The 23,195-nt window shown below is 43.0% G+C and overlaps 1 protein-coding gene across 3 annotated transcripts in view; it reads right to left on the reverse strand.

Annotated features, from left to right (window-relative positions):
- The window catches only part of LOC120057262 (kelch-like protein 13), a 102,782-nt gene that overhangs the window by 36,503 nt on the left and 43,084 nt on the right, over window positions 1–23,195 (reverse strand). For 2 of the 3 annotated variants that reach the window (XM_039005813.1, XM_039005812.1), the window contains exon 3: window positions 2,214–2,355. In XM_039005813.1, coding sequence (XP_038861741.1) covers window positions 2,214–2,355 — 142 coding nt within the window. Of the gene's footprint in view, window positions 1–2,213; window positions 2,356–17,625; window positions 17,972–23,195 lie in introns of those variants that run through there. The other variant, XM_039005814.1, reaches the window with a different exon arrangement.

Raw genomic sequence — 23,195 nt, forward strand, 5'->3', positions numbered from 1 at the left:
AACAACATTCTAAAGATTGATTCAATACATCGTTTGACATGTTTCTACTGACTGTTACGGAACTTTTGGACATTTTGTCACGTTTTAGTGAACGCGCTTTGTGACATTGGAATTGTTTACCAAACGCGCTAACCAAAGTAGCTAATTGGACATAAATAACGGACATTATCGAACAAATCAAGCATTTATTGTGGACCTGGGATTCCTGGGAGTGCATTCTGATGAAGATCATCAAAGGTAAGGAAACATTTATCATGTAATTTCTGGTTTCTGTTGACTCCAACATGGCGGCTAATTTGACTCTTGTTCTGAGCTCCGTCTCAGATTATTGCATGGTTTGCTTTTTCCGTAAAGTTTTTTTGAAATCTGACACAGCGGTTGCATTAAGGAGAGGTATATCTATAATTCCATGTGTATAACTTGTATTATGATCTACATTTATGATGAGTATTTCTGTTGAAACGATTTGGCTATGCACTATCACTGGATGTTTTTGGAACTAGTGAATGTAACGCGCCAATGTAAACTCAGATTTTTTGTTATAAATATGAACTTTATCAAACAAAACATGCATGTATTGTGTAACATGAAGTCCTATGAGTGTCATCTGATGAAGATCATCAAAGGTTAGTGATTCATTTTAGCTATATTTCTGCTTTTTGTGACTGCTATCTTTCGCTGGAAAAATGGCTGTGCTTATTGTGGTTTGGTGTGACCTAACATAATCGTTTGTAGTGCTTTCGCTGAAAAGCATATTTGAAATCGGACACTTTGGTGGGATTAACAAGATTACCTTTAAAATGGTATAAGACACATGTATGTCTGAGGAATTTTAATTATGAGATTTCTGTTGTTTTGAATTTGGCGCCCTGCACTTTCACTGGCTGTTGTCATATCATCCCGTTACCGGGATTGCAGCCATAAGAGTTAAGGAGAAGTGTATCTAAAGTTTCATGTATAATAGCTGTATTTTCATCAACATTTATTATGAGTATTTCTGTGAATTTCATGTGGCTCTCTGCAATATCACTGCATGTTTTGGAACTACTGAATCTAACACGCCAATGTAAAATAAGATTTTTGGATATAAATATGAACTTCACCGAACAAAACATACATGTATTGTGTAACATGAAGTCCTATGAGTGTCATTTGATGAAGATCATCAAAGGTTAGTGATTAATTCTATCTCTATTTGTGCTTTTTGTGACTCCTCTCTTTGGCGGGAAAAATGGCTGGGTTTTTCTGTGACTTGGTGGTGACCTAACATAATCGTTTATGGAGCTTTCGCTGTAAAGCATTTTTGAAATCAGACACTGTGGCTGGATTAACGAGAATTGTATCTTTAAAATGGTGCCTAATACTTGTATGTTTGAGAGATTTGATTTATGAGATTTCTGTTGATTTGTATTTGACGCCCTGCAATTTTATTGGCTGTTGGCGAGAGGTTCCGCTAGGATAAACTAGGATAAGAGTAATGGGGATCCATAATAAATACAAATTCAGGTGGAATTGTATGAATTCTTCTTATCGTTTTAACATTAAGACATTCTTCCCATAAAATTTGGACAAATCCCTAATCATTAACTTTACCCAGTAACAGGATATTTTAGCGAAAAACCTGGTTGTCTCTGCCAGGAGGCTGACACTTGGCCGCAAGTGGATCTTCCAGCAAGACAATAGCCCAAGCATTAAAAATAAGCATTTTGCAATGGCCATCTCAGTCTTCGGACTTGAACACCATTGAAAACCTGTAGTTTGAATTGAAGAGGGCAGTCCATAAGAGGAGACAAATGATATCAAGGATCTAGAAAGATTTTGTACAGAGGAATGGTCTAAGATCCCTCCCAATCTCATAAAACATTTTAGAAAAAGGTGCCAATAATTCTGACCCCTCTCTTTGAGATTTTGTTTTCTTACTTGTGAATAAAATCTCTTTCACTGAGCAATTGTAATAGTATAAAATAATAATATATCTATAATTTACAACTTCAGTATTTTAATTACTTAATTCAGTCTTTTTTGCTCATCTTTATAAAGGCTGACAATATTTATGGACCTGCCTGTATAGCTATCATTTCAATCAATCACAGGACCTCTGAAGGCATATTCAAATTACCCTGACATATTTCATTATGGCTTTTAAGAGGTTCATCAATCTGTCCATCCTCCCCAGCAGCACAATCCCTCAGTCTCTCTCCACTACTACTCACCTGAAGGACCACTGAGCTGTGCGTGTTGCTCGTAAAGAAGCGAGTGTTTCCGGTTTTTGAAGCCTGTAGGTGGGCAGAGATGCCCATGTCACCACACCCCAGCGACACTTTCATGTGAGGGTCGTCGTCCTCCACGAGGGATCTTTAGGGGAGGCAGAGGGAGGGGAAAGAGAAAGGGGAAAAAAGGGAGAGAGGGAAAGGGACGTTTAGCTTATAATCATGCAGTACAAGCACGGATTTACATTAAAATCAACTCATTGAGTGTGTTTTGTATGCAGATTCACTAGCCTACATGATGAGAGAATCTTGAGATTTTCCTGATGTTTCATGCACAGCGGCTGAGGAAAGGGGTTTTAGGAAAAAGGTCAATAAATACACAGCACAACAAGGGGAGAGCTTAGCTAAGACATTTGCGTTCTCCTAATCAGGCATATAGATCATGAATTAAAATGTCTACATTAACACCAAACAATACACAAGGACGCTCACACACACCTGAAAATGGTGCTTATATACAGGGACGTAAGGACAGGCAGTCACACTACAAGGCAAAGGTAACTACGAGCTAAGAGTAAACATTCCCAGCCGGGCCCCTCCCTGCAGCAGACCTCGCCATGCTCTCATTGGGACTGTGGTAGAATAACACGACTCAGGCCAACCATAGCGGTGTTCTCACCTCCTCTGCCACATCACACTAAGTTCCATCATTAGCTCTCCACTCCAAACCTGATGAAGTCATACTGGTGCTCTATGCCAGGGGTTCCCAAACTCTTTTTAATTTGGGACCTACCAATTGAGGTGTCTTGAGTCGTGACCCACAAAAAATGGTTGAAAAAACATACAGACCAAAGAATAAGTCAACAATATCATCATGGCAGCAGAGAGAACATTTTGTAGTTTTAAAGCACATTTTTCTGCCATTCTATACATTTTCCCGTGGCTAATGCTGAGTTCTTATGCTTAAATATTATACAATCAATAGGGGACTCATTGTCCAGCTTTATTGTTGTTGATTGCAAGTTCTCAAAGAGCTATAGCTAGGCTATTTAAAAAATATATATTTTTTAAATTATTTATTTAACTAGGCAAGTCAGTTAAGAACACATTCTTATTAACAATGACAGCCTATATATAGGTCCATTATCATGTCTACATACTTTAGATTTGAAAGCATTTCCCCCCCTATATGCACACACACAGTACCAGTCAAAAGTTTGGACAAACCTACACATAAGGGGTTTTCTTTATTTTTACTATTTTCTACATTGTAGAATAATAGTGAAGACATCAAAACTATGAAATAACACATAGAATCATGTGGTAAAAAAAAAAGTGTTAAACAAATCAAAACATATTTTATATTTGAGATTCTTCAAAGTAGCCACCCTTTGCCTTGATGACAGCTTTGCACACTCTTGGCATTCACTCAACCAGCTTGGCCAAATTGAGCAATCGGGAGAGAGCGGCCTTAGTCAAGGAGGTGACCAATAACCTGATGGTCACTCTGAAAGAGCTCCAGAGTTCCTCTGTGGAGATGGGAGAACCTTCCAGAAGGACAACCATCTCCGCACCAATCAGGCCTTTATGGTAGAGTGGCCAGACGTTAGCCACTTCTCAGTAAAAGGTACGATGGCCCGCTTGCAGTTTGCCAAAAAAGAGTTTGCACCTAAAAGACTCTCAGACTATAAAAAACAAGGTTCTCTGGTCTGATGAAACCAAGATTGAACTCTTTGGCCTGAATGCCAAGCGTCACGTCTGGAGAAAACCTGGCACAATCTCTATGGTGAATCACGGTGGTGGCGGCATCATGCTGTGGGGATGTTTTTCAGTGGCAGGGACTGGGAGACTAGTCAGGATTGAGGGAAAGATGAACAGAGCAGAGTACAGAAAGATCCTTGATGAAAATCTGCTCCAGCGTGCTCAGGACCTCAGAATGTGGTGAAGGTTCACCTTCCAACAGGACAAAGACCCTAAGCACAGGCAAGGCCACGCAGTAGTGCCTTTGTGACAAGTCTCAAAGTCCTTGAGTGGCCCAGCCAGAGCCCAGACTTGAACCAAATAGAACATCTCTGGAGAGACCTGAAAATAGCTGTACAGCAACGCTCTCCATCCAACCTGACAGAGCTTGAGAGGATCTTCAGAGAAGAATGGGAGAAACTCTCCAAATACAGGTGTGCCAAGCTTGTAGCTTCCTATCCAAGACTCGTTACTGTAATCACTGCCAAATGTGCCTCAACAAAGTACGGAGTAAAGGGTCTGAATACTTATGTAATTGTGATATTTCAGTTTTCATTTAGATCACATTTGCAAACACGCACAGTGTATTCAGAAAGTATTCAGACCCCTTGAATATTAAATTAAATCTAAATGTTTTTTTTAATGCACAAAAAAAGTAATCCCACGACCCACCTGGACACCTGCCATGACCTACAAGTGGGCCCATCCCACAGATTGGGAACTATTTCTCTATGCAACACCAACATCTCGTTAACTACAGCAACTTTAATTAGGCCTACAATTACTGGAGACCAGTATTTTCCACTGGTTATTAGGGCACGGCCGCTAACTGACCATGGGGGTCATATTAACTTCAGAGTTACGGCAGAGTTGCAAATAAAAAGCAATCTCTCACACTGGCCAATAAAAAGAAAAGATTAAGATGGGCAAAAGAACACAGACACTGGACAGAGGAACTCTGCCTAGAAGGCCAGCATCCCGGAGTCGACTCTTTACTGTTGACGTTGAGACTGGTGTTTTGTGGGTACTATTTAATGAAGCTGCCAGTTGAGGACTTGTGAGGCGGGGCCTCCCACTCTTTCTATTCTGGTTAGAGTCAGTTTGCGCTGTTCTGTGAAGGGAGAAGTACACAGCGTTGTACAAGATCTTCAGTTTCTTGGCAATTTCTCGCATGGAATAGCCTTCATTTCTCAGAACAAGAATAGACTGACGAGTTTTAGAAGAAAGGTCTTTGTTTCTGGCCATTTTGAGCATGTAATCGAACCCACAAATGCTGATGCTCCAGATAATCAACTAGTCTAAAGAAGGACAATTTTATTGCTTCTTTAATCATAACAACAGTTTTCATCTGTGCTAACAATTGCAAAAGGGTTTTCTAATGATCAATTAGCCTTTTAAAATGATCAACTTGGATTAGCTAACACAACGTGACATTGGAACACAGGAGTGATGGTTGCTGATAATGGGCCTCTACGTCTATGTAGATATTCCATTTTTTTGGGTATTTTTATTTATTTAAATCAGCCGTTTCCAGCTACAATAGTCATTTACAACATTAACAATGTCGACACTGTATTTCTGATAAATTTGATGTTATTTTAATGGACCATTTTTTAACATTTTCTTTCAAAAACAAGGACATTTCTAAGCGACCACAAACTTTTGAAAGATAGTGTAAAAAAAAAATATATATATATATAGTTTTTTATGCTATCCCACCATGTGAAAAAAGTTATGTAATCAACAGCCAATGTTTACTTTTTAATGTGGGCTATGAAAGTCCACAGTAGTTTTGACAGCAGTGGCGGCCACTGATTGGCTGAATACCAGGACGCGAGGTGGTTGGAGTTGTCAATAAAGCAGCATGACAGAAATATGATGACGTTTTCGAACTACCGGTGAATTTCTTTCAGAAGATATATAAAGAGATCTGTGCATTTGAATAACAGCATAAATACACCTATTTCTCTTTTGCATATCAAAAACCGACTGACCACTACTGCACATGCTGCCACTGTTTTGAACAGATTAGATTATATTATTTAGAACGAGCAGCCAGTTCACGAACGAGTGCACCAGGGAGAACGCAACAAGCAGCATGCAGATGCAATAAGTGAAACCCCGCCCCAACCCCTCTTGACAGTGGACAGAAATTCTTTACGTTTTAAAGTTAATTTCATGCAATTCTACACATTTTATTTATTTCTATTTCAGGGTTTCTCTCACAAGCCCATTTTCAAATCAGGTGATCCCACATGGGGACGCGACCCCTAGTTTGGGAAACGCTGTGTTAAACACACGATACGATGATCATCCAGGACTGCTGAGTCTCTAACGAATGGAAGTCGATGAGCCAGTCAGGGGGTCAGGTGATACTATCAGGAATGTTTCTACAGGGAGGTGGAGATGGATGGCCTAGTGGGCTCTAGATAGCGGTTGTTCAGGGTCAACACCACCACAACTAGATGTGGAGGAGTATTCATGGCTACAGGATCAGGAGCAATCACACTGACACACAGCGTACTGGTACATTTACCCTGTCAGGTGGTAAGTCGTAGAGGCAGCGAGGAGAGAGTGGGTTGTCCAAACCACAAAGGAGTGTTGGTGGCTGCCGGAACGAAACAAAGAGAACAACAGCTAGAGCAACCCAGTCATAAAATACATAACTCGGACTCCAACCAACAGCACGAAACAAACAAACACAGACGTCATCGGAAGTTTCATCCATCAACAGCAGATTTGTAGTGAAAACACCAAACACACACACACACGCTATGCTACAAACACGTCCGTATGCGACTACAAATATGCACTGACTAGGCTACACAAATTTTTCACACAAATAAATACACAAAAGTCAGTTAGGCCTATATCAAATCTTCTGCTGTGTGTGTGGGTGGTGGATGGCAGTTTAATTTTTTATTAACAAGATGCTTAAACATGCCAAGAATCATATGCTTTATGGAATGGAGACCGTGAACCATTTCTTAGAAATACATCAGGGAATAATTAATTAAATTGGTTAAATTGGATGGGGGTAGGCGTGCGATGCGTCTTAATTGCTTTTGTAAATTGGATGATGACTATAATGAAAACTTGCATCTTAAAGGCCCAATGCAGAATGTTATTATCTCAATAGCTAATCATTTCTGGGTAACAATTACTTAAGTACCTTACTGTGATAGTTTATTTTTGATCATTTTAATTGAAAACTAAAGTAGCTTCTTATCTAGAGCAATTTCTCAAGTGAGAATTCTGCTAGGACTGTCTGAGCATGGTCTGAGTGGGGAGAGGGAAACTGAAAACTAGCTGTTATTGGCAAAGTGGTTTGGAACTCTTTCTTATTGGCCTATTAACTAATTTGTCACCAGGCAGGTAAAACCTCTATCCCAAGCCTCCCGAGAGGTGTAGCGGTCAAAGGCACTGCATCGCAGTGCCAGAGGCGTCACTACAGATCTGGGTTTGATCACTGGCTGTGCCGCAGCCGGCCGCAACCGGGAGACCCATGAGGCGGCGCACAATTGGCCCAGCGTCAAACAGCTCTTACACTAAAAGGGCATTATCATCATTTTCACAGTATTATTCCAACCTCAGCGTGCTTAGAAAGATGGAAATCCGCACACTGGCAAAAAATAGGAAATATTTCTGTTAGTGAACAGTGTCTATTTCCTCTCCTCTGTTTGAGGGATACATTTTTTTAGAAGTGGGATAGTATTGGATTAAAACTAAACCTACAGGAGCAATGGCAGGGAAACAGGAAGTTGTCAAACTATCTAACTACTTAATGGGAACCTCCATCTACAATGAGGAAATAAAACAAATTGACAGACGCTCATTCTTCAAACTAAATGTTTGGTAGGCCATTTCTACACTTCCTGTTGGTGAGACAATCATTAGAATTAAGAGCCTCTTCACACTTACTACACTTTTCGTAAAAATACCGTCGGCTACACATATTACTCAAATGTAAACATGAGTACTTGCTACGTGTCGACACTCGGCTAACAGTCGCCCCCCCTTGAAGCAGGGCAGTGTAAACAGAATAGTCTCGTTGAGCCAACACTCCTACAGTATAAATGCTAATAGCAGAGCAATGTTTTTAAAACAACTTAAATGTTTAGATATTTTCCTAATATTTGAGACTCATTTTATTGAGTTTATACCTGAAATTGCAGTAACAGGCTGTTACATTCTGAAAATGTTGCAGTAGCTGCCAGCTGCACTGAGCCACATACAACTATGGAAGCCCATCTCCACAAACAAAAACAAAAAATGTCAAATGCAGATCATACAAATAGATGTTTTTTCATTTGTAACATTGTGTGGTGATTTCAGAGGTGGCACCACAGGTCTCAGAGTGGTGGGTGGGTAATTGTTTTCCGGGGGGCACCAGAGTTTTCCTGGTCTGGTAGTAGGCTAACCTAACCAACTTCGGACCCTAGTTGTAGCGTATGACATAGTAATAAATCACTGTAAAAAATGTTTTATATGGGCTATGATGGGACCAGATTCTTTGTCTAATCAGGTCATGTTTTTTTTTAACCTTTCTCAATAGGGGGTGCTGTTTTCACTTTGTAAAAATTTCGTTCCCAAATTAAACTGCCTCGTACTCAATTCTTGCTTGTACAATATGCATATTATTATTACTATTGGATAGAAAACACTCTCTAGTTTCTAAAACCGTTTGAATTATATCTGTGAGTAAAACAGAACTCAAGTTGGAGCAAACTTCCTGTGAGGAAGTGAGAAATCTGAAATCAGGCAGGCTGTTCTAGGGTCAGTTTATTAATTTGCATGTCTTCTATTGGTCGACATGCATTGCATACGCCTTCCCCTAGATGTCAGCAAATAGTGAGAATTGGAATGGAGTTGCTAGGCAGATCTGAGGCCATATAAAGGGTCTTGGAACGTGGGGTGCATTCTTTTCAACATTCGCCATGATGCAAGACAGACCTCAGGATGGCGTTCTGGAAAGCTCCCGTTATAGGCCTTAGATATATCTGGCTCTGATTTTATTCGATATAGGTGTTAAAGACATCATAATGTAGTTATTTTAAACCGAGTTATATCAGTTTATATCAGTATATTGCGATTTTCGGATATTTCTTTGTGCTGCGTTATAGTGAGTTGGGCACGTCTTCGCCACATGGCTAATGTTTACTGCTAATTCCAAAGTTGAAGGCGACAATCTACAACCGGAGCAATGATTCTTCTGGACAAAGGACAACTTGCCCAAGATTCTGATGAAAGCTCATCAAAAAGTAAGAAGTATTTATGATGTTAATTCGTTGTTCTGTTGAAAAATGTGAAACTACTATTCCGCCGGTGCGGTCTCGCTTTAACGCACGCTGTATGTCGTAGTAACGTTAATTTTAAAAATCTAACACAGCGGTTGCATTAAGAACTAATGTATCTTTCATTTGCTGTCCAACCTGTATTTTTTAGTAAAGTTTATGATTAGTTACTGATTAGATTAGGTGCCTCTCCCAAGATTTCTCCCGACATTTTGTTGGCAGCTTGGCTACTATTCTCATTGTATAACCACGATTTGTGCCGCTAAATATGCACATTTTCGAACAAACTCTATATGTATTGTGTAATATGATGTTATAGGACTGTCATCTGAAGAAGTTTGAGAAGGTTAGTGAAAAAATTAATATCTTTTGCTGGTTTATTCGTTATCGCTATTGTTGGCTTGAATCAATGCTGTTGTGTGGTTGGCTATTGTAGTAAGCTAATATAATGCTATATTGTGTTTTCGCTGTAAAACACTTAAAAAATCTGAAATATTGGCTGGATTCACAAGATCTTTGTCTTTCATTTGCTGTACGCTGTGTATTTTTCATAAATGTTTTATGATGAGTATTTAGGTAATTCACGTTGGTCTCTGTAGTTATTCTAGTTGCTTTGGTGAGAGTTGTGATGGTGGCTGCAATGTAAAACTATGATTTATACCTGAAATATGCACATTTTTCTAACAAAACATATGCTATACAATAAATATGCTATCAGACTGTCATCTGATGAAGTTGGTTCTTGGTTAGTGACTATTTATATCTTTATTTGGTCGAATTTGTGATAGCTACCTATGCAGGAAAAAAATGGTGGAAAAAAAGAGTTGTGTCTTTTGCTATCGTGGTTAGCTAATAGAAATACATATTGTGTCTTCCCTGTAAAACATTTTAAAAATCAGAAATGATGGCTGGATTCACAAGATGTGTATCTTTCATCTGGTGTCTTGGACTTGTGATTTAATGATATTTAGATGCTAGTATTTACTTGTGGCGCTATGCTAGGCTATGCTAGTCAGCTTTTTTACTGATGAGGGTGCTCCCGGATCCGGGATTGTGTGCAAGTAGAAGTTAAACTCCTGGCCCTACTGAGGATGAAAACATTAAAACCCTTTTAATTTAATTTTTAATTTTACTAGGTAAGTCAGTTAAGAACACATTTTTATTTACAATGACAGCCTAGGAACAGTGGGTTAACTGCCTTGGTCCAGGTTGCAGAACGACAGACATTTTGCCTTGTCAGCTCGGGGATTCGATCGAGCAACCTTTCGGTCACTGACCCAACGCTCTAACCACTAGGCTACTTGCGACCCCTTTACACAGAGAAAAGAGACCATTTCGATTGGACAGTGAAACCAACAGGGCTGAGCTTGCTGCATGCAGGGTTGCATTGTATATACTCATACAGTTATCAGAATGTTGTCGATTGAATACTTCCAGTCAATCATTTTGGATTAACCCCTAAGGTCGATCTTCGTGCCCCCGCTGAAATCTATTTAGCGTAATAAAAATAAATTGCCATAAAAATATGTCTGTTTAAAAAGGCCACCACGAAGTTTGAATATAAACCAAAATAACTGCCTATTTTAGGCTATAAATACATAGCTTAGGCTATTAAAACATGACCTTGCGTTTTCCCTGGCCAGGCTTCTCTGGACTACCTGCAGCTGTGGTTGTTATCAGTAGGGTACAGTTGACCAGACTGAAGCACAGACTAATTGTGCACGTTGACAAATCATGAGGCACTTTATATGTTTTATGGCGGGTATGAGCTTCCATATCAAACAGCTCGTTGCAGTGAATTCACTTATACCCACGTTTTCAGTCACAACGGTTATAAGTGAATTCACTGCAACAAGCTGTTTTATATGGAAGCCCATGTTAGTCTATGCTTCAGTCTGGTCAACTGTATCCTGGCGCTGCCTTTTTTTGTTTTGATTTTATCTAACTGACCAACTTCATTCAATTATTTGAATTCCATTTTCTTTTTTGGGAGGGAGTGAGCTCAATGCGCACATCCCAGTTTCTCTAGAGATAAATCAGACCCAGCTTGAACTGTGCGACATAGTAGGTAGGGAGTTGTTTCCAAAAGGCCAACATTCTACTCAGTTTAGCGGTAATAAACTACAATGACCATAATCCTTTGCGCATCTACTTGACCGGTCTTTGTTTCTTTTACGCCTGCTACAGAAGAGAGAAGAATGCGCGATCGCCCGGTGATATAGAGAGCCATCTCTAGCTGAAAATACATGATCTAAGTGATTAATAGTTGTTATTCAGCAGTCATAAAAATATTCCTTATTTACTTGAGAACTATAAAATAGGGATTTTGTCAGAGCGCATAGGCAGCAGCTCTATAAAGATGAGATGACTTGGAATTAAATCATAAAGTAATCAAATAAAACAAACGTAACATACACAACAACTGAAATACTGTATTACAGCTAAGTGAATAAATGATGGTTAATAAGTGATAAGCAGTAATGGGCAGCCACGACCATCATGGGACTTGTTTTATTGTGTGTTGTTACAGCATTCAACCCACATAATGCATAGTCCCTTTAGTGTTTTAAGATAATCGAAACCAAAAACCGTGATTCTTTTTGAACCGAACCCCAAAAAAATCAAAAAGCACTGATCGCTCAGCACTAGTCTCTATGCACACTCACAGGACCCTACACACTCATGCACTCCAACACACACACACGCATAACACGCACACACATTTATACTGACTCTACACACACACTCATTCACGATATACGCCGCTGCTACTCTGTATCATATATCCTGATGCCTAGTCACCTTACCCCTATACATATCTACCTCTATCACGCCAGTATCCCTGCACATTGTAAATATGCTACTGGAACTGACCCTGTGTATATAGCTGAATAACTTCCTTGTGTACTTATTTCTAATGTGTTTTTGTTCTAACTCGTGTTATTTTTACTATATTGACTACTGCAGCGGTGGGTTTAGCGCGTGCAAGAAAGGCATTTCACTGTACTTGTGCACGTGACATTAAAATGCGAAACTTACCACATGTAATGATTTGCATGATATTGATAAAAAAATGAAGCCTGGTTTGTTGCAATGTTCTAAGGTAGACCTACTGTACTTTTAAATTTGTATGAGAGGGTCAATCGTTCATTTTTGATAGGATTACGTTCCTTGATGAAGACTTGCTTTCAGCAACTCTGCGCTTTTGTCTTGAAGCTAAAATGTAAATGAGTGTAGCCTACAGATGAGAAAATAAACCCTTCAATTGTCTGCACATGCTTGTGAATTATTGCTTTATTCAAGAGTGTAATATGATTTGGTTGCATTATTCAATACCTTAGTGTAATATGTTTCAGAAGAAACTGTCATTGTTGAATAGTTTGTGCTTGCTGGCTAGTGGCTACTGTGATATTTACGGTCATTTAGAACTGCTGACCAAGAATGTCGCGTTGCCAGCGACAGGTAAGGCAAGGATGCAATGTGAATTTAAAACTAGAAATCTCTTTCGCCACCCTGCTCCTCAGACTCTCCTTCATATCTCTTAGTGGGAATAGGGCCTTAGAATATCAAAATAGAGACAATCCCTTTACAGAACTGCAACAAAGAAACACACAACACCACTACCACCACAAACACCAACAAAAGATGGCTAATTGTCTCCCCCAGGGAGCTGATTATCAGTATAATTAAATGGCTCGATACTGTGCAGCATTCCACACCAACCAAAGCTGCAAGTTGAGTTTAACAATGCTGTAGTTTGAGCATGGTTCCCCCCAAACACCAAAACAGGCTCAAATCAAATCAAGCTTTCATTATCCAACAGACATGGAACGCAACGTAATGTGCTTTACAGGAAAAAACAAATGATACCATTTGCTGCCTGGGCTGCACCTCATGATGGAAAAAGCCAACAATTAAACCCTGCCTGTGTCATCCTGTGCCATATGACTTCCAGTCCAACAGTACCACAAAGGATGGAAAAAGACCCTGGGAAACTCAAATAACCTCCATTCTCCTCTACTGTATCAACGTTACAGAGGCAGACAGTGCACCGCTTTATAAAACCAGGACTTTGTTTCAGACAGGTGAGAGAAACGAGCAGCAATGTACCCAAAATAGAGAATCAACATAACATATTTTTTCAATCATTCATAATGATGAACTACAGCATGTTCCAGGTACTGGTGAGAGAAGCAGCTGTGATGTGATTTCATGTCGTGCCAGACCTTCTGCTCCCTGCGAATGAGATTCACTGAAGAACTTAGCACATCCCAGTCTTTGATTACCCAACATCCCTTTTAACTTTGTTGGACCCGACGGTCGCCTCTTAATTAAGCTTTGAGGGAGCGGCCAGATCAAACAGAAAGGTGTCTTTTCACTTTTTTATCCAACTACCTTTAAAACCAGGACGTTGCTGACTAGACGAGAATAAATGGTTGACGGCTGTTAGTGTTTGTATCCATATGCAAAGAAAGCACCAAGCACTCGAATGAAGACAAAAACAACATTGATTAATTTACAATTTTTTTTGCGTGCATTACAATACCAGCTTTGAAGTTGCTCCGAATTTTTCACTTAGACAAAAGTAGCTATGATGTAATATAAACAGCAGACACTCTTACTAATAGGAGGGCTCATTTAGACCGCAAACAGATGCCACTCCATTGTTAAGACGACATAGCAGCTACAAACACTGTTTGATTGATCATGCAACCCTCTGGTATGATCACCTGCTATATCATTTCACTACATGCAATTTGAGTTAAGGTTGGTGAGTATCTATTGAGAAGGATTATGCAAAGACAATTGACATTTCTGATATGAAGGAGAACAGACTTCCTGAGGTTTTTCAGTCACGCAATATGAGTCACCACATCATGCACCAAATGTGCTTCCTGTGAAACACTAAGTCCTCCAGCATTCATCCAGCAGTATTATCAGCAGATTTTGGCTTTCATAATTTAAAAAGTCAGGAAGATAGATATGCTAATGAAGACACAGAGCTGCCATCCTATCTGAGCAGTGTGGAACATAAATAAACCTTGGGGGTGAGTACAGTTTATGAGCAGGAGCCACACGAAACACACAGCGCCATATATTCTCCACTGACTGTCTCAGCGGCAGACGGTGCTGCATGCGTTTGACAAAATTTTCTCGTAAAAGGCCAATTCTATTAAGAGACTTACCAACGCCAATAAAATACCCACCCTCTCCGATCTCCCCCACCTGCACAGGCCTATATCCATTCACATAGATAAGACATTCGAACTTCAGCCAGCTTTCTATTTCTATTTCTGTAGAAAAGGTTAATTGCGGCCGTTTTGTGAACACAAAGGTATGATTCATTAGAAAACACTGTCAGGGGGAGAGAGAGCAAGGACCCTTTCAAGCATTATTACTATTGTGTTGAAGATCCTGAGTATTGTGTAATCACATTTAGATTGGGTTTTTGAGGGTGTGCTGTTCCCATTGTATAACCGTACTGAATTGACAGGCAGGGGCCACAGAACATGTAGGCTTGATGAGTATTGGAGTGTTGTGGAAAACATTGGACAATCAAACAGGTCAAACCAGGAGAAAATGTGGTACTATTGGGTTTAGCTGCCTATCACAGTGGACTGGGGCCTGGGGGGCCCTATAGCATTGCTGTACCTGCCAGGGTAGATACACACTCCCCTAGATACAACATTCATGTAAATGCAGTGGAGGGCCGAACAGATTTTTTTGTTTGTCAAAATCAACGTGGGCCAGAAAAAGGGCAGCTATTTGATATACATACTTTCTATCTAGTTTTAGATTGGTTTATTTACTATTTTTCTTAAATAACTATTTTCCCTCGGATGCTATTATACAGGGCTATTTCCTAACCAGGAAATCAGGGTGTTGTGCTTCTCCACACACCATGAAAAATAAATCCACTTCTGTTTAATTTCTTGTCAATCACCTTATAATTAGGCCTAGTAATGAAACGTTAGGCCTATGATGTCATTTCCTGAGCAGATCGTACAGCTTATACTAATTCGTCTTATGGCCTTGTCGTTCAGTGGTTAACACGGGGGCCGAACAATCCTATGGACATTGGCTGAGGAATACAGATGGGGAAATGTTTAAGAATGATTTTATAGTGCAAGTGTAAACAACTGAATATCATTGCTGGTTTTACCAGTGTCCTTGAGGCGAGGATGAAATGAACTGTTAAGCACTTGGAATTGCCTTGAATTCCCATTGAACTTCCAGTTATTTCAGGGCTTCCGGGCAGTGCACCTTTGCCATTCCTCCCAAGCATGAAATCTGCACCACAGGCAGAGGCTATATTTAGGCCTGAGTGAGATCACTGCAGACAAACACACAGACCAGGCTCCATAATAATCTCCAGCTAACACACAATCACACATTAATACACACCAACTCCTCCTAAAATACCACCCTGTCCCTGGATCTCTGGTTATATGTTAGCATACAGACATCCACACATGCTGCTCTCTCCATGTTGAAAACGGCCATATCTAGAGAAAGGGGAGAAGCTACGCACACAGATGGAGGCCATTCCGCTCCGTTACAGTAGGCTACATGGAGGAACCACAGAGGAACCTATAATGAGAGGGCTAACGTCACATCAGGCCATCTAAAAACACATCACACAACGTATAAAAGTCCAAATAGCAGCTGCTGGGTCGGGCTGGGCAGGGCATGGCTCAGTATTAAATGTTACAGTTCCACTCTTTTTGTTTGTCATTTTTACAGGGGAAAGGCTATTTTGCTGTCCTAACGGAAGAGACAAAGAGCTATATGCAATGGTAAAATATGTTGGTTTATAGCCCTAGCCTAGGCCTGTACTTTAATGATGATTGAGAACCTAAATATATCATGTGAGAATTGGTGGCTTCAGCTTAATTTAAGCTTATAAGCAACACCCCATCAGGACTGGGGTCAAGTCCATCTCAATTCAGGAAATAAACTGTTTTATATACAATTACGGACACAGTTATGGCAGAAGTTTATTGAAGAAAATGTTGAAATTGACTAATTGAAAATGAATATTTCCCATGCTGTCATTTATGTTCTGGAATGATTATCCTGAACATATCTCAGGCAGAGAATTGATGTAACTGTAAAACTGTGCACATTTAGCCTTAATACAATGTTCTTTTACAGATTTACCTCAAACACTGAACACTAAAGGTATATTCAGAATTTTGGGTACTGTGGGAATTTCTCAGTGTTCTATATGTTAATATAATGTGTGGATGGAAAAATTCATACATTCCATGCGTATGTTTACTTAAGGGAGTTTACTCAAACAGGGCATGGACAACTGGAATTTCAACAAAAGGTACAGTATGCATCCACTCAGAAGGCATCTCTCTGGTTATAGAAAGGGAAGGTTAACTCATGATGTGCTTTGCTAGTCATGTAGGCTACATACCTCATTCAGAATTGAGACATTTTATGGTAATAAGTAGCAATGAATGATACAGAATGTACCTTTCAATATCTAATATAAATGATCTATCTACTGTATGGTAAAGCATATGGAGACCGTCTCAATTCTTCTTGCTATAAAGAACTACAAACAGAGCCTGAAATTCCATTCGAAATATTCTGATAAAATGAAGCCAAAAATCACACACATTCATCAACCAAATGAGCCTTTCAACCTAGCCTGAAGCACGAAGCAATGTACCAATGTGAGTTTTCACTTGACACTAGCCAGAATTGGCAGCATTTTGCTCCTGAGGATGCCAGTCCTCCAAACCAAATTAAGCCAGGTTACTGTTCACTAGTGAGGAGATAACCGGATCCCCACCATTTACGTTCAGCTAGCCTAGCAGGGTGACTGACAGAGGGCATGATAGGGGGGCATCTCTCACACAGAAGGGGGAGATGGAAGGATGAGAGCCTGGATGCACCTTCCCTATTCTGCCCTCCCCCCTCCAGAGAAGCAGCAGCAGTAGCAGCAGACGACAATAACTCCTAAACCAGGGTGCGCCAGACGCCCTGACAAAGGCATGCAGCCTCCTCCCAAGCTTGCTGTGGCGGCCAGCAGTCTTTGCAGATAAACACAGCCCCAAGGAGGGCGGAGGGTGGCGGACGTGGTCCTAGCCCCTGAAAAAACTAAATGGGCCACGGCCATGGATAATGAGCCACACTGCTCTAGAGGACAGTGTTCCGCTAGTTGGCCAGGCACAAAGGAGGGTATTAAATCGACCGCTCTCGACACGCAACAATGCTCCCATCATATTCCGCCCAATTAGGCTGCAATGAGAGAGGGGGACACAACAACTGAAAAAGAAAGCAGGAAATACACCACCACCACAGCATGATGTGCATAACAAATGGTTATTTATTAAGATGTGATTGCCATTTCTGTCTTTACTCACATGTAGGCAGGAGAGAGCGGTGAGGACCTGGATGTCTTAAGAACTGGCACTGGGAATTTCCAGCTGACAGGAGAACCGCTTTTCCATTTCAACGGCATTTTGTTGTCACCAGCACGGAGCTACAGCGCTAACAACGGCAAAGAGCATTTCCACGAACAGGCTTCCAGCGAGGGCTTCCATCCCACTCTGCCCACTCGGATCAGAGGGAGGGAGAGCAGCAGCGACAGGGGTGGAGTGGTACAGGCAGCAGCAGTGCAGGCTACACACAGGTTTATGACACTAGTGGCAGGAGTGAGAAGAAGCCAACGGATCCTATCTCCTGTGCCTACTGGGCCAACTCACAGTCATCTCCTGTTAGAGGGGGAAAAGCTCTCCGGTCCTGTCGCCCTTTGAGGCTGTGCCGACTCTAGCCCAGCAGCTCAACAACAGTGCCACCTTGTTAAAGGAGCGGCGACTGCAGTGCTGGGCTTGTTATAGGGAGAGGTGGAGGGAGGAGTAGATAAAGGGAGGGGGGGAAAAAACGCTAGCATCTGCCCACCCTTAGAGAGCAGTGCCTAAAATACCACTAGTTTACACTGGGAAATAAAAATAGAAAGAAAAAAATTACATTTGGATTTCTTTGAGGATTATCAAAGTAAATTTGGAGTCACGTGATGAAATGTGTCGTCGTCCCACTACAACTGGTCGGGAAAGCATGCAGTTTATTAGGCTACAGATGAAATAAACGTGAACTTCACAGGGTGGTGAAAGTGCAAGGTGATGAACTTGATGCTCCTTTCCAATAAATATCGAGGTTCTTATTCTGGTGACATGATCATCGATGCTTGGCTGCCGTTAAATAAAAATAATCTCTCTTTTTTCCATAATATCATGAAAGCTATAGGTGGTCTCTAGCTAACGACGCGGTGGCTAACAGTCTCTAGCTAACAGATAGCGCTGGTGGCTAACAGTCTCTAGCGCTGGTGGCTAACAGTCTCTAGCGCTGGTGGCTAACAGTCTCTAGCTAACAGATAGCGCTGGTGGCTAACAGTCTCTAGCGCTGGTGGCTAACAGTCTCTAGCGCTGGTGGCTAACAGTCTCTAGCGCTGGTGGCTAACAGTCTCTAGCGCTGGTGGCTAACAGTCTCTAGCGCTGGTGGCTAACAGTCTCTAGCACTGGTGGCGAACAGTCTCTAGCACTGGTGGCGAACAGCCTCCAGCGCTGGTGGCTAACAGTCTCTAGCTAACAGATAGCGCTGGTGGCTAGAGCACACGTGCCACTACCAGAGTGGGCACACTCGCTATACAACGCAAACATTTATCTGCAACAAGTCAATTTGATGGAAACATCTCTGGTGGGAGAAAAAAAATCCATATTGTTTTTATGCGGATTTTTGAATATTTGCATGAAAACAAAAGTCGCCAACTGGATGGAAACCTAGCTAGTGTGACTTCACACACACCTGCATAGGTGTAATTCCAAGTAGGACAAAGAGTATATCATAAAAATATCATTACAGTTCTATGGACTACATGGCCCCCTACACCTTTGGAGGGAATGTATATTCCCCACTCCGATGAGCCTAATATGCAAGCATGGCAGATTGTACACTGGTATACACAATGAACATTCCATCTCTCATTCCATTGGACTCATCCAGTTAGATTGCCCCCTCAAAATGTGTCCCCTGCATGGCTGTCATCCACCGAACCCTCCAGCAGGAACACAGTGTGCAGTCAGCCTTGGCCTTGCCTGAGGCAGCCAGCTGATCAAGATGAAACACGGAAACTCCTCTCCTCCTAAGACCAACATCCACCCAAGCACTGAGAGCAAAATAAAAGCCAAGAATAGAGCACTGTGCAGCTCATTTCCACGATTACAGTTCCTCTTGTCTGAAGAGCTCTGAAGGCCCTGTCAAGAAATCTATAGCAATGTCATTTCCTGTGCGTCAGTTCCTTTTGGCAAGCCCGCTCTTTAGCCCTTTGTTTCAACACACTTCTCAAATCTCTTCTACTCACGTCGTGAAAAATGACCCCTTGTGGAGCTCTGGCCAGCCTCAGCCAAGCTGGGACCCCTATAGTCACTCCTCTCCTGCTTTCTCACTCTGGAGCCGTAGGTCTTCCAACCTGCCCTTAATCCCTCCCTCTAGGTTGACTCACTATCTCGTCCCACAACGAGGGAGAATATCCCAAGTAGAACCACTGCAGGTATTTTCAGAGGAGCCATGATGTCTTGGGCCACTTATTCACTGTGGAGTTCATTCAACAGAGGACACAGCCAGGTCTGTCAGGCAGGGTGGTCATGTGCTCGGTCTCGGCCTGTGGTTTCAAAGGATGGCAGGGAGAATCTTTTTTAAATCTTTTTACAGACAAAGGAAACCAGATGAGTGGGGATGGTGCTGAGCACATAAAATAATTAATGGTGTCTGTCTGAGTGAACAAAGCATGGTTGAAGATGTTCATTCTTACCTGCTCTGTCTCCATACACAAACCAATTAATAACAGAGAGTGAACAAACACACCAAGACTGCCTCCGGATCAGAAAACTGAGCTCCACGTGCAGGTTACAGTAAACTGCACTACAGCCTGTTTCTAGAGCGCTTAAGCTGCAACTCTTTATTTAGACGCATACCTAAATCTAATTGGATAGGAGAGGGAAAACATCTCAACATGGATCTGTCATGACACCAGATAGTCCTAAATGCAGAGTTGCACATTTAAAAAGACTGAGCTAATTATTTCACAATCATTGTAATGTTTCATCACGGAACCTATACCTTTTTCAAAAACAGAATGTCTATCCGAACATCTATTGAAGAAACTGCATCATTATTACCACCACAAAGCAACTGTTTGACTTCCGCCCTGCCAGCCACAACTGAGCAGCACCATAAAGCACAAGACAGGCTGGGAACAAAGAGGGGAGGAGCCAGCAGTGATAACCTGATCCTCCATAACCAAACTCCCCCAGCTTTTAGAGTAAAGCCTGACAATGGCTGCATTTATCAGAGCCACGATGAGCATCGATCTGTGGGCTTCTTTCAGAGGCCATTAGGGCCGCGGCGAGAGCGAGAGAGAGTGCGCGAGTGCGAAACTCCTGAGCTCTGCAGACACACCAACCCAACAGCCCTGGAAGACAGGCCAAAAGTCAGTAACACACCCTCACTGTGATGGAACACAGCTGTACTCTCTGAGTCTCGCTATAACACACACCCCATCACTGTTCTGGCAGGAACACACTGTACTAAAAGAACACATACACTGTATTAAAGGAAGTGTTGACCATCCACACACTTGCTTGTCCATATGATTGTTGTACATTGCTTTTTGTGCACCATGCCTATGTCTGACATTTGTACTGGCAAGTAGGTGTGTTTACACGCCTGTATGAGCATAAGAGGAACAGACAAGACGGCACTCTAGAACAGACAAACGTATACCATCTACTGGATGCAGAAGGAACTGTGCCCGTCTAAATACCAGACACACCCTCAAGCAGCTGACCGCACATGCTGTCACCACCACACAGCGTGGTTCCTCATCTCATCTTTTACATTTTAGTCATTTAGCAGACACTCTTACCCAGAGTGACTTACAGTAGTAAAAAAGTGAGAGAAATTACAAGGTTATGTTATAATACTGTTATTGCATCAAATGGTTGTTTTATGGAATAGAATAGTGGGTTCTTAGAACACTTTCATCTGTGTGTGTTCTACTGAGGATGAGCCTCTGGGAGATTTAACACTGACCGGAGATTTACCATGTCTTTGGGTGATAAGCCTAACAACACCGCATTCCGGAGCATGAGTTAATGTTTCTGTACTGGGGTACCAGGGGGAAATGGCTCCAGTATGGAGTTAGGGTCCCAGGGGGAAATGGCTCCAGTATGGAGTTAGGGTCCCAGGGGGAAATGGCTCCAGTATGGAGTTAGGGTCCCAGGGGGAGATGGCTCCAGTATGGAGTTAGGGTCCCAGGGGGAGATGGCTCCAGTATGGAGTTAGGGTCCCAGGGGGAGATGGCTCCAGTATGGAGTTGGGGTCCCAGGGGGAGATGGCTCCAGTATGGAGTTGGGGTCCCAGGGGGAGATGGCTCCAGTATGGAGTTGGGGTCCCAGGGGGAGATGGCTCCAGTATGGAGTTGGGGTCCCAGGGGGAGATGGCTTCAGTATGGAGTTGGGGTCCCAGGGGGAGATGGCTCCAGTATGGAGTTGGGGACCAGGGGGAGAGGGCTCCAGTATGGAGTTGGGGTCCCAGGGGGAGATGGCTCCAGTATGGAGTTGGGGTCCCAGGGGGAAATGGCTCCAGTATGGAGTTGGGGTCCCAGGGGGAGATGGCTCCAGTATGGAGTTGGGGTCCCAGGGGGAGATGGCTCCAGTATGGAGTTGGGGTCCCAGGGGGAGATGGCTCCAGTATGGAGGAGTTGGGGTCCCAGGGGGAGATGGCTCCAGTATGGAGGAGTTGGGGTCCCAGGGGGAGATGGCTCCAGTATGGAGGAGTTGGGGTCCCAGGGGGAGATGGCTCCAGTATGGAGGAGTTGGGGTCCCAGGGGGGGAGATGGCTCCAGTATGGAGGAGTTGGGGTCCCAGGGGGGGAGATGGCTCCAGTATGGAGGAGTTGGGGTCCCAGGGGGGGAGATGGCTCCAGTATGGAGGAGTTGGGGTCCCAGGGGGGGAGATGGCTCCAGTATGGAGGAGTTGGGGTCCCAGGGGGGGAGATGGCTCCAGTATGGAGGAGTTGGGGTCCCAGGGGGAGATGGCTCCAGTATGGAGGAGTTGGGGTCCCAGGGGGAGATGGCTCCAGTATGGAGGAGTTGGGGTCCCAGGGGGAGATGGCTCCAGTATGGAGTTGGGGACCAGGGGGAGAGGGCTCCAGTATGGAGTTGGGGTCCCAGGGGGAGATGGCTCCAGTATGGAGTTGGGGTCCCAGGGGGAGATGGCTCCAGTATGGAGTTGGGGTCCCAGGGGGAGATGGCTCCAGTATGGAGTTGGGGTCCCAGGGGGAGATGGCTCCAGTATGGAGTTGGGGTCCCAGGGGGAGATGGCTCCAGTATGGAGTTGGGGTCCCAGGGGGAGATGGCTCCAGTATGGAGGAGTTGGGGTCCCAGGGGGAGATGGCTCCAGTATGGAGGAGTTGGGGTCCCAGGGGGAGATGGCTCCAGTATGGAGGAGTTGGGGTCCCAGGGGGAGATGGCTCCAGTATGGAGGAGTTGGGGTCCCAGGGGGAGATGGCTCCAGTATGGAGGAGTTGGGGTCCCAGGGGGGGAGATGGCTCCAGTATGGAGGAGTTGGGGTCCCAGGGGGGGAGATGGCTCCAGTATGGAGGAGTTGGGGTCCCAGGGGGGGAGATGGCTCCAGTATGGAGGAGTTGGGGTCCCAGGGGGAGATGGCTCCAGTATGGAGGAGTTGGGGTCCCAGGGGGAGATGGCTCCAGTATGGAGGAGTTGGGGTCCCAGGGGGAGATGGCTCCAGTATGGAGGAGTTGGGGTCCCAGGGGGAGATGGCTCCAGTATGGAGGAGTTGGGGTCCCAGGGGGAGATGGCTCCAGTATGGAGTTGGGGTCCCAGGGGGAGATGGCTCCAGTATGGAGTTGGGGT

Source organism: Salvelinus namaycush, chromosome 12 (assembly GCF_016432855.1).
Source record: "Salvelinus namaycush isolate Seneca chromosome 12, SaNama_1.0, whole genome shotgun sequence".
Classification (NCBI taxonomy): Eukaryota; Metazoa; Chordata; class Actinopteri; order Salmoniformes; family Salmonidae; genus Salvelinus; species Salvelinus namaycush.